Here is an 11,917-nt window from a genome sequence, read left to right as displayed (position 1 = left end):
CAAGGCTTGGAGCCAGTACAAGGTGCAGGAGAGGAGACCAGGGACCGCAAGCGAAGGTCAGGTCCCCGGAATGTCCACCTCCCCCACCGCACTGGGAGTCACCCGAAACTCTGCCTGGCCGGGGACACCTGCCCGGTGCAGGGAGGGCGGGGCTGAGCGCATAGTCCACGCCCCCAAGCGCCCAGGCTCTCAACTGGCGCCCCTCCGGCCAGCGGCGGCTGGACCCTCCAGTCAAGCTTGGGCGGCTCCCGGCAGCTGGGGCGCAGATTGAGGTCCGCACCATGGCCGTATCGCAGCCCAAACCCCTGGCAGGGGTGGCGGCCGTCCGGCGCCTGGCCCGGGGCTGCTGGTCCGCCTTCTGGGACTACGAGACGCCCAAGGTGGTGGTGGTGAGGAACCGGCGCCTGGGGGTCCTGTACCGCTCGGTGCAGCTGCTCATCTTGCTCTACTTCGTGTGGTGCGCGGGGTCGTCCCTTGGGAGACAGGGGCGCGGGGCCGCGGGCGTCCAGCCAGGAGCCGTGGAAGGGATGGGGACCAGGGCTGGACCACCCCGCAGAGGTGCATCCCCGGTCCCAAAGGGGAGGGTCCTGCTGGCGCCCACGACCTTCCCGAGCCAGCGCCGGCACCCCGCAGGTACGTGTTCTTGGTGCAGAAAAGCTATCAGGACCGCGAGACCGGGCCCGAGAGCTCCATCATCAGCAAGGTCAAGGGCGTCACCACCTCGGTGTACAAAGTGTGGGATGTAGAGGAGTACGTGAAGCCGCCTGAGGTATGGCCCGCTCCGGCTGACCCAGGGGGCAGAGGTCATGGTGGGGTCTGTTTGGCTGACTGCTCCTTTTTCTGAGCCCAGGGGGGCAGCGTGTTCAGCATCATCACCAGGATTGAGACCACCCCTTTCCAGACTCTGGGGACCTGTCCTGAGGTAAGGCAAGGGTCCAGGTGCAGCGGGGGTGGCGTGGCTATTCAGCTGCGGGTGTGTGTTGGGGGTCCTGACCAGGCATCTTTGCTTCAGAGCATCAGGGTTCCCAGTGCCACCTGCCATTCAGATGATGACTGTGCTGCTGGGGAACTGGACATGTTGGGGAACGGTCAGTGTGCACCAGCCCCGGCGGGGACACTGCTGAGGGTGTGCCCCCACCTCCACCTCAGCCATGTCTTCCACAGGGCCACGCACCGGCCGCTGCCTGCCCTATTACCACGGGTCGGCCAGGACCTGCGAGGTGTCTGGCTGGTGCCCAGTGGAAGATGGGGCCTCTGTCAGGTGTGTAGCACTTGGGGTCCCCACCTCCCCAGGACCTCAGCTGAGTCTGTGTGCTCTTCCTGCTCCATAACCAAAGAATAATGCTGGGAGTGGGGCAGGACACAGAGACTCTTCCTGGGGGGGGTGTAGAGGACCCTCCGGAACTGAACAACCCTCATCTGCCCCTTCAGCCAATTTCTGGGTAGAATGGCACCAAACTTCACTATCCTCATCAAGAACAGCATCCACTACCCCAAATTCCACTTCTCCAAGTGAGAGCCTGTGGGTGGTTCCGGGCACGGGGTGGGCAAGGGCCTGAGGCCCGGGTCTCAGAGTGCAGTCCCTACCCTCTGCTGCTCCCCAGGGGTAACATTGCGAGCCGCAAGGACGACTACTTGAAGCATTGCACCTTTGACGAGACCTCTGACCTCTACTGCCCCATCTTCAAGCTAGGCTTCATCGTGGAGCAGGCTGGGGAGAACTTCTCAGAGCTTGCACACAAGGTGAGACGAGGAGCTTCTGGGGTGGTGCGACAGGAAGCCCCAGCTGCAGCCCAGCTGGCCCTGTTCAGGCAAAGGGAACCCTAACCCAGTAGGACCTTGGCATGCCCCAGGGCTGGACCCCTGGCTTCTTCCTTCTCTCTGCTCGCAGGGAGGTGTCATTGGGGTCATCATCAACTGGGACTGTGACCTGGACCTGCCGGCCTCAGAGTGCAACCCCAAGTATTCCTTCCGGAGGCTCGACCCCAAGCATGTCCCCGCCTCATCAGGCTACAACTTCAGGTAGCTGATCCCCAGTAAGCCTGGATTACCCCTGTGAGAAGCACCAGGCAGGTCTGGGGGTTTAACTGTGGGCTGCTGGGTCCTTCTACTCTAGGTTTGCCAAGTATTACCAGATAAATGGCACCACCACCCGCACACTCATCAAGGCCTATGGGATTCGCATTGACATCATTGTGCACGGACAGGTGACCGAAGGCTGCCCTGCCCTGCCCGTCTCCCTCAGCCCTCCCTGGAGCCCCTAGAGGGTGAATGAAGACAATCCTGTTCTCCCAGGCAGGGAGATTCAGCCTGATCCCTACCGTCATTAACCTGGCCACGGCTCTGACTTCCATCGGGGTGGTAAGGAACCCACTCAGGGCTCCTTGGTGGGTGTGGAGGGTCTGCCAGGCCCTTATACCCTCATCTGCTCGCCCCAGGGCTCCTTCCTGTGTGACTGGATCTTGCTAACGTTCATGAACAAAAACAAAGTCTACAGCCATAAGAAATTTGACAAGGTGTGTACACCAAGGCCCCCAAGTAGCTGGCCTGGGACCTTTGCCCTTGTGTTGGGCCAGGCCCCTCCTCCCCCCAGCCCAGCCCCATGGCCTTGCCCCCTCTTTGTCCCATCTGAGCAGATGGACACTCTTGACCAGAGTGCAGGGCAAAGGGTTCTCGCCTCCGAGCCTCCCCAACAGAACTCCATGCTCCCGGACCCCAAAGGTTTGGCCCAACTCTGAGCTTCCTGTCCTGTACTGCAGACCTGGGCCAGTGGGGTCACAGACAGCCCCCAACTGCCCTGGAAACCATGCAGGGGGCCTGCTCACCCTGAGCGGCACTCCTGCCTCAGGCTGCCCTCCTGTCCACCCTGTGTCTACAAGCCTCATCACCTCAAGCCTTTGCAAACCTTCATGTGCTCAGAGTCCAATAAACCTGTGAAAAACCTCCTTGCCTTGTTCCTGGGAAACCTGAGCCAGTCAACAACGCAGGTAGTAGTCACCAGTCCCCTGCTTGGATCACTTGCCCTCTTCCCAGCTGGGATGCACGTGGTGTACAACACATACCAGTCAGGACTGCACAGGGACCCCTGGGGCGCACCTACTTGCTTCTGCAGGCTTGCCAAAGATCACACACCCTAGTTTCCAAAGGCAAAGAAGGAATGGTGACAGAGGGGCCTGCAGCTGCTGTACATGAGGAAAGTGGATTCCACACTGCACTGTGCTGGAAATGTCAGCAGCAGTAGGGCAGAGCACATGGCAGGAGAGACGCAGGGCACGGCAGGGGTGGCAAAGTAGAGTCCATCAGGCTACAGTGTTAGACGGGGGCAGCCACCTGGCTCAATGGCAGCTGATCACAGTCAGCAAGGCACTGTGCTGTCCGCTCATGCAAACCTCGTTTGTGATGGTGGCAGGTGCCGTCTCATCTCTGAACAGGTATTGGGGAGCTCTAGCTCCTTACCCCGAGTGACATCTTCAGGTGGCCAGGCTGTTCCTGTTCATTTAAGCCCTCCCTCCAGGGTTCCTAGCTTACAAGGTGTCCACTGTTGGTTTCAGAGAAACTGGCTTTTCCACTTGGGTCCCTGTCAACAGCTCAGAAACCAGGGTGAACATCAGTGTCCCATTTCCAAGCTCTCGGCCTCCTCAAATGGCCCTACCCCTTAGCTGGCCTCAGTGAGTCAGGGCTTGGCTGGCGCTCAGCTGTCTCAGCAACCTGTCCTGCTGTTGGGAGGCCTTGCTGGGGACAGATGACTGTCCCCTGGGCTGATCCCTCTCTCACTGCTTCCAGGAAGACTTGTTAACTCATCCCCCCACCCTCCTTCTTCCGCCCTAATTTGATTGTATTTCCACTCTGCTCAGACCATACTCACAGTGGGTGTCAGGTTTCTTTGCGCCAGCAGCCTGAATGCCCAGACAGTAGGATAGAGCTGGGCCTGCTCACCTCCCAGGGGCCAGTGTGTTCAGCACACATCCACCACAGGAACAGAAAGGGGAAACTAGAGTGTGACCGGTAGTCAGGCAGCAAGGTGAGTGGATACCTTGCCATGAGGTGCCAGGCATGTGGGCTGTGGTGTGTGGGACACTGGTTTGGCTGGGTTTTCCTGCTTCTTGCTACTCCTGTGTCGCAGAGAAAAGGAAAAGGCACCCTGAGCTACGCGAGATGCTGAAGCTGAGGAGAGGTCCCTTGTCACTGAGAAGCCACACCTGTGGGAACTTTTCCTTTTCTTAAGATCTATTTATTTTTATTGGAAAGGTAAATTAACAGAGCAAGAAGAGACAGAAAGATATCCCATCCACTGGTTCACACCTCAAGTGGTGGTAACAGCCAGAGCTGAGCAGATCTCAAGTCAGGCGACATGAGGCTCCTCTGGGTCTCCTATGCAGGTGCAGGGTCCCAAGGCTTTGGACCGTCCTCGACTGCTTTCCCAGGCCACAAGCAAGGAGCCGGATGGGAAGTAGAGCAGCTGGGATAAGAACCGGCATCCATATGGGATGATGGCACTTGCAGGTGGGATGATTAGCCGATCAAGCCACATCAGACCCAAACCTTCCCTTTTTATGCTCTAACACAGCTGACCCTAAGCCCAGATCAACACAGGACAGACAGTGGGTGGCTTCTGGTTGCTCTTAGGGCCCATTGGAAGCCCCATGGCCTCTAGTGACCGTTGAAGGGATGGTGATGTCCCCCTTTGGCCATCAGGAACCTGGGGGGTGACTCACTGGAGATCAGTGTCCCCAGCAGCTCTACTGAAGCTCAGAAATGAGGACAAAGGTGTTGCTGTCCCTCCTCTCCTGTGTGACCTAGGCAAGCTCTCTGTGGGGACCAGGTGGGCTACAGGCCCATCCCGGCCAGCCCTGGACTGGGATGCTGCCCCCATACCCTGCCCTCAAGTGGAAGGGTTCACAAGAAGCACAGGGCAGGGCCAGCTTTAGAGACTGAGTTTCCTAGAAACCAGCCCAAATCCTGTTCCTGTGAGGATACGGGGAAGGCCTGCTTCTCCACTCAAGGCAAGCAGCCCCTATGTCACCTCAGAGCCCAACGCCCCAAGAAGCAGAAGGGACTGGGAGTCGGGTACATATCTCAAAGTGCAAAACATGAAACACATTTATTGATGGGAAATGATGTAGGGAGCCCACAGCTACTTTAGGAGGTGCATGGTAGGGTGGAGCCATTTCCCACTCCTGTCCGGTGGTGCCACCTAGGTTAACCCCACTCCCTTGGTCTGTGGTGGAGAGATGGGGTGGTGATGGGGTTCCTTGGGGCCGGGGACAGAGTTCTGGAGCAGGGGGTTTCTGGTTTACTAGGGGCCTAGCTGAGGGCTTTTCTGCATCAGCCACTCCAAGGTTTCCATGAGATACGACATGCCATAGTGCTGGGCAATGTTCTGGAAGATTCCAATCTGCTCCATGAAGATCTGCAGGAATGAGGAAACACAGTGACACCTATGCCACCCCCTTTCCCAATCCTAGTGGGTGAGGCTCAGCTGAGGCTGTTACCAGGAGCTGAAGTCCCACCTGAGTGCGGATGGTGAGGGAGAAGTCTCCAGCGCAGCTGCAGTACACGGGCATGTGGGTCTCCTTCACTCCACGGCACTTCACACAGACCTGAAATGAGCAGCAGTCCAGTGGGCACTGGTCCCTCACGCCCACAGTGGCTTCCTCGGGAGGGGCACATGTGGGCAACTCTGAAACTGATGTATGCATTCCAGGCCACATTATGGATGAAATCGGAGGCTACATCAAAATCATGCCATCACCTTTCTGATGATCCCCAGTTCCTGGGGATTTCTCCAGAGCTCTAGCTTGCTCAGGTCCGATGCCTTCCGTGGGAACACTTCCTGGGAAGGACCTTCCGGCTGTTCAGCAGGGTGCTTTGGTGACTGCTTTCCCCTTCTGTTCTCTCGGTATCCTCACCACACACATCTTGCTCATCATGGTGTCTCCCTCGATGCCCTCACCACACACACCCTGCTCATTATGGGGACTGTTTCCTTCCATAGAAACCAATAAGGCCAGCTCTTGCCCTACAGATGTTGACAGAGTGAGCATACTGGGCTCCTAGATGTGGCCTGGTCCATCTTAGTGGACACTGGGGCAAAACTTGGGATCAGTTCCTGATTGCGCGCAAGTGCAAATCAGCACGCAGACACTTCGAGCCAATGCAGGGAGGGAACTCACCAGGTCCTGCAGGGTGAAGGCCATCAGCTTCCTCTGCAGGGCCTCCACCAGGGCCATCTCGATGACAGATGAGTCATAGGCGGCCTGACAGTTGGAGCAGAGCCACTGAGGCAAGATGGCCCCATCCTAGGGAGAGGAGGAGAGGGGTGAGTGGTCCCCCAGCAAGTCTCCAGAGGAGGCCATGGTGTTGAGGAGAGGTGCTCTGGGGGAGGGGTGCACATTCACCAGGGTAGCTTTGGGGTATACCACGGTGATGAGCAGGAGGACCCAGCTTCTGACCCAGAGAAACCCCAATGTGGGGACAGCAGGAGCCACGGTCCCACTCTAGTTGTCTGACATGTGAATGTCCCAGCCCACCAGGCAGGGCTCCGTGGGGCCAAGTCTCACCTGAGAGAAGGCAGAGTCTTTGCACAAGTCCAAGTCCCGGCAGAAATTACAGCTGCGGCAGATGACCTCCGCGAGCACATAGGAGCGGCAGGGGTCTCTGAACTGGGCCTCCTCGGAGAACTCGCCGACACCTACCAGGCGCAGTAGGTCTCGGTTCAGCTTATTCACCTGGTTAGTGATGTTGGTGTCCAGGGACAGGACCTGCAGAGGTACCCGCCCATCAGAAGGGAATTCCAGAGCGAGAGCTTCCATCCAGGTCTACCATGTGGGTGGCTGGGGCCCAAGTACCTGGGCCCTCATCTGCTGCCTTCCAGGTGAATCAACAGGAAACTGAATTGGAAGCAGAGCAGCTGGGACTCCAGTATGGATGCTGGCATCCCAAGCAGTGCCTTAACCTGCTGTTCTGCAATGCCAGCTCTTGTCAGCTGACTGTTTTTAAAGACTTATTTATTTATAATGCTAAAATTACATTAATAGTGCACACAATCATAAACTGAGACATAATTACAACTTAAAATATAAATTGTAAATATAATTTTTTAGAAATTATAAATAATTTAAAAATTATTTATCTTATTGGAAGACAAATTTATGGAGAAGGAGAGACAGAAGGGCATTCCATTTGCTGGTTCACTCCCCAGATGGCTACAATGGCTAGAGCTGAGCCAGTCTGAGGCAGGGAATTTCTTCCAGGTCTCCCACACAGGCTCAGGGTCCTAAGGCCTTGGGCATTCTCTACACTCTCCCCAGAGCATAAGCAGGAAGCTGGATGTGAAGTGGAGCAGCTGGAACATGATGGGCAGCCATATGGCATGTTGGTACTTGCAGGTGGAGGATTAGCCAATTGAGCTCAGTGTCTCCTCATCTTTTCGTTAACTCTTTAGAAGCTACAAACTTCCAGTAGAGTGGTGGGAAGCAGGTGGTGGCATAATAGGATAATCCTCCACCCTGCGGGACAGGCATTTCAAAGGCGTGCCAGTTCTGTCCTGGCTGATCCACTTCTGATTCAGGTCCCTATTTATGGCCTGGGAAAGCAGCATAGGATGGCACAATTCCTTGGACCCCAACACCCACATGGGAGACCCAGAAGAAGCTCCAGCCTTTGGACCAGCTCAGGTGTGTCCATAATGACCATCTGGTGAGTTAACCAGTGAATGGAATATCTCTGCCTGGCTACTCTGCAGTCGTGCAGACAAGACCCCTATAATGAAATTCTTATAGAGCAGCCAACTAAATCCTTATTTGCTGGGTTTATAATCTCAGTGTGACCAGATGAACACACTTGGACTTGAGTGGAGAATTTATCATATGTTAAGTAAGAAACAATAGATTCTACCTCAGATCTTCCTGAGAACCCTGAGGGAGGGAAACCTAACTGCCCTCATGGCATCATGAACAAAGACTGTAAAATTCTGAGCAAAACATCACACACTAAGCACTATAAACATAAAAAATACACACTCTAGACACAGGCCTGCATACACATGCCATGCCAGTTAAGTTTTGAAAAAGGAGGCAAGATGGAAAGGAGCCATCTTTGCAACAACCACTTCTGGGACAAAACCTAGGCCCTGGAGGAAGGCCTAGGCCCTGGGGGACAATGGCACAGGCTCCATCCACTATGAAAACTCCAGTGTCTGGAACTTCATGTTGTGAGAAAAATGAACCATAGAAATTTTGAAGCCAACAGAGGAAATGAAATAGCAAACTAGAAGATCTCACCACCACCACCTGCTCTTGCGGCAGTCACTTGATCTGGGCTGGTGCACTGCTGTCACTGACGGGAAGGTTAGGTAACATAATGGGCAGTGGAATACAGGGCCACTCTCTGGTAACACGATCCTAGAAAGGTACCCACAACCCGGCAAGCCCTTGTCACATCTAATTTGGTCTCCAGTTCTGGGTCCAGCTCGCCAATGTCACATAACCTCTGAGCATCTTCATCCTCTGGGGATGTTTGCGAACACACAGAGCTTATGATCCACACAACACACTGGGCTCTCGTACCCCAGGCCCCTCTCTGAGCAGACAGATCCCTGTGCTGGTTCGTGTCCTGACACACACATGTTCTCATGTCACCTTGCATACGCATTTGATGAACTCCAGAGCAGGATTGCTGAGCACCAAATGAGAACCAGGGAGCACAGGGAACATGTCTGAAGGCTCTGTCGAGTTCCGAGATCCTGTGACTTTCTTCTGGATTTTCTGGGTTATGGTGAAAAAGCTCTGAGTCAGCTCATTTGCCACATAATCCTGAGAGAAGGTAATCATTCCTGGAAAGGGACAGAATGTTAGGGGAGGAACTTAGTGCCTTCCCTGTCCACCTGGAGCATGGGAGGCACACAGCAGTGGCTCCCCTGAAGGGACTGCTCACCAGGAAGGGCTCCAGCTGCCCCTTCAGCTTCCTGGGAGAGCTGGCTGGAGTTTCTCTTCTTCACAGGGGTGCTCCCTGGGGCAGTGCGCCTCAGCTCGTCCTTCATGCTGTGGTACACAGCCACAATGTATGCTGCAGAAAGAGGTAGGGGTAAGCTACAGGCCCTTTTGGCCAAGTAATTTCTTGGTGAACTTGGAGCTGGCCATGCCACAGACTGGGTTAAGATAGCCCATTAGTGACATTGTTAGATGAGCCAACTGTCAGAGACATGGGAGTGAGAAGGATTCATTACTACAGGATATCAGCCTCCACAATGGATAGCATATGAAACAGTGGCTGTCCACAAAAGCCATGGCTGACTCCTGGCACCAGCACAGTATTTCAAAACACTATCCCATGGGGTCAGCGCATTGGCTTCTCAGCTAATCCTCTACCCACAGCACCGGTGCCCATTATGGGTGCTGGTTCTAGTCCCGGATGCTCCTCTTCCCATCCAGCACCCTGCTGGTAGCCTAGGAAAGCAGCAGAGGGTGAATGAAGGCCTTGGGCACCTGCACCCACGAGGGAGACGTGGAAGAAGCTCATGGCTTCAGAATGACCCAGATCCAACTGTTGCGACTATGTAGGGAGTGATCCAATGATTAAAAATCCTTTCTTGTGGGCCCAACATGGTAACTTTGTGGCTAAAGTTTTCAGCTTGCATGTGCCAGGATCCCACATGGGGGCCAGTTCATGTCCCGGCTGTTCCACTTTCCTTCTAGTTTGCTGCTTGTTGCCTAGGAAAATAGTAGAGGACAGCCCTTGGGACCCTGCACCTGCGTGGGAGAACTGGAAGGAGCTACTGGCTTCTGGCTTTGGATACGCTCAGCTCTGGCGGAGCAGTCACTTGGGGAGTGAACCAGTGGGTGGGAGAACTTTCTCTTTGTCTCTCCTCTGTAATTCTGAGTTTTCAATAAAAATAAATACAGCTTAAAAACAAATCCTTCTAGGGGGCCAGTGTGATTGCTTAACTGGGTAATCCTCCCCCTATAAGCACCAGCATTCCATATGATGGCTGGTTTGTGTCCTGGCTGCTCCACTTCCAGTTGAGCTCCCTGCTTGTGGCCTGGGAAAGCAGTGAAGGGTGGTCCCAAGCCTTGGGACCCTGCCCCCATGCAGGAGATGCAGAGGAAGCTCCTGGCTTCAGCTCAGCTCAGCTCAGCTCTGACTGTTGTGGCCATTTAGGGAGTGAACCAGTAGGTGGAAATTCTTTATTTCTCTCTCCCTCTCTGTAACTTTTTCAAGTACAATAAATAGAATCTTTAAAAAGAATCTAATCACAAGCAGAGTCTGACAGCATTTCAAAAGACAACCTAGAAGTGTAAAGACCAAAGGAGCAAGAAAAAACAGAACCAGTGGCTTGGTGGTAGGCATAGCCACTAGGCCAGTTCATGGGGTCGGCAGCATACAAACTGCAGTGCCTGCTCTGACCCAGCTCCCTGCTTCTGGCTTGGGAAAGCAGTCAAGGATGACCCAAAGCCTTGGGACCCTGCACCTGGATGGGAGACTTGGAAGAGGCTCCTGGCTCCTGGCTTCAGACCAGCTCCAGCCATTCCAGCCATTTGGGGAGTGAACCAGTGGATGGAAGACTTTTCTCTCTCCGACTCCTTTCTGTAAATTTGCCTTTCCAGGAAAAATAATTTTTTATTTTAAAAATTTTAAAAGATTTATTTATTTTTATTGGAAAGGTTGATTTATAAAGAGAAGGAGACAGAGAAAAAGACCTTCCATTCTCCAGCCATTAACAGGACTTGAATTGGAAGAAGAGCAGCTGGAACATGAACTGGCACCCACAGGGGATGCTGGGGTTGCAGGCAGCAGTTTATCTGCTATGTCTCCATGCTGGCTCTGTTGCAGACATGAGAAGTGAACCAGCAGATGGAAGCAAAAAAAAAAAAAATGTGGAAGGGATTATTTTCATTCAGAACATTTTGGGCTTTCTTTAGTCACTGTGTGTGCACAAATGTTCCAGGAGACGTATATGATTACACAGAATGGAAACATAAGAGGGGATGGCAGTTAGGACAGTGACTCCGAGTGCAAGGAACCTGGAGACTGAGACCCTGAGGCCGCCTCCTGAGCTCCCATTCCCAGCTCTGCCTTCCCACCGCCCCTTCCTGTGGCACCACTGCCCAGTCAACCATCTGGGGCTGTGCTGTCCCAGGGCTTGAGACTCACCTGAAACAATCATGAGGAAGTAGCTTTGGCAGGAGGCTGCCTGGGGCAAGAACTGCAGGATATTCCAGTTGTTTTCTAGTAAGTCCTCCACATCGGACTGGGACTCCTCCACATCGTCCTCCTCTGAATCTTCCTCCTCGTCATCCTCCACTGCCTCTCCTTCCTGAGGATCTTCCTACAACAGAGACAAGCCTGGCTAACCTTTTTTTTTCTAAATTGGAAAGGCAGATATACAGAGGAGGAGAGACAGAGAGGAAGATCTACCATCCAATGATTCACTCCCCAAGTGCCTACAACGGCTGGAGCTGAGCCAATTTGAAGCCAGGAGCCAGGAGCTTCTTCTGGGTCTCCCACACAGGTGAATGGTCCCAAGGCTTTGGGCCGTCCTCAGCTGCTTTCCCAGGCCACAAGCATAGAACTGGATGGGAAGCGGGGCTGCCGGGATTAGAACCGACACCTATATGGGATCCCAGTATGTTCAAGGAGAGGATTTTAGCTGCTACACTATCACGCCGGGCCTGCCTGGCTGTTCTTGATGGGACTACCTGGCCCTGCCCCCTGGGGTGAGCTCTAGGCAGTGCTGCATCTGGTCTTAGTACTCCTGCAGGCAGCTCCAACACAGGTTTCATGAGGCCCAGCACTAGTGCTCCCTGACTCTGCTTCTGTAAAAGCCTCACCTCCTGGGAAGGGAAAAATAAATGGCAGCTCCTCAGGCAGCTGGCTTTCTGCTGGTGTTCTGTCGTGCAGTTGTCCCCCTATGTGGTCT

At 54.3% G+C, this 11,917-nt stretch overlaps 2 protein-coding genes across 3 annotated transcripts in view; one reads left to right on the top strand and one right to left on the bottom strand.

The window, feature by feature from the left end:
- Nucleotides 1–205: 205 nt before the first annotated feature.
- P2RX2 (purinergic receptor P2X 2) lies at nucleotides 206–2,813 on the top strand. Of its 2 annotated transcripts, XM_036496390.2 has the most exons (11): nucleotides 206–457; nucleotides 634–769; nucleotides 851–922; nucleotides 1,013–1,088; nucleotides 1,165–1,261; nucleotides 1,432–1,512; nucleotides 1,605–1,743; nucleotides 1,892–2,022; nucleotides 2,117–2,207; nucleotides 2,296–2,361; nucleotides 2,439–2,813. In XM_036496390.2, exons 1-11 carry the CDS (start codon nucleotides 282–284, stop codon nucleotides 2,736–2,738), a joined length of 1,365 nt encoding a protein of 454 aa, XP_036352283.2. In that variant the 5' UTR covers nucleotides 206–281; the 3' UTR covers nucleotides 2,739–2,813. The 2 variants fall into 2 exon arrangements, with proteins under 2 accessions (XP_036352283.2, XP_058512694.1); XM_058656711.1 differs by having other exon boundaries at nucleotides 2,117–2,544.
- Nucleotides 2,814–5,076: 2,263 nt separating this feature from the next.
- Nucleotides 5,077–11,917, bottom strand: part of POLE (DNA polymerase epsilon, catalytic subunit) — a 55,092-nt gene continuing 48,251 nt past the window's right edge. Inside the window, exons 42-48 of the mRNA XM_058656684.1 lie at nucleotides 11,152–11,326; nucleotides 8,935–9,066; nucleotides 8,640–8,833; nucleotides 6,561–6,761; nucleotides 6,174–6,299; nucleotides 5,511–5,600; nucleotides 5,077–5,410 (exon numbers count right to left, since the gene is read on the bottom strand). Coding sequence (XP_058512667.1) covers nucleotides 5,297–5,410; nucleotides 5,511–5,600; nucleotides 6,174–6,299; nucleotides 6,561–6,761; nucleotides 8,640–8,833; nucleotides 8,935–9,066; nucleotides 11,152–11,326 — 1,032 coding nt within the window. The 3' untranslated portion in view covers nucleotides 5,077–5,296. The remainder of the gene's footprint in view (nucleotides 5,411–5,510; nucleotides 5,601–6,173; nucleotides 6,300–6,560; nucleotides 6,762–8,639; nucleotides 8,834–8,934; nucleotides 9,067–11,151; nucleotides 11,327–11,917) is intronic.

Source organism: Ochotona princeps, chromosome 29, assembly GCF_030435755.1.
Source record: "Ochotona princeps isolate mOchPri1 chromosome 29, mOchPri1.hap1, whole genome shotgun sequence".
Classification (NCBI taxonomy): Eukaryota; Metazoa; Chordata; class Mammalia; order Lagomorpha; family Ochotonidae; genus Ochotona; species Ochotona princeps.
This window is presented reverse-complemented; position numbering and strand designations above follow the sequence as displayed.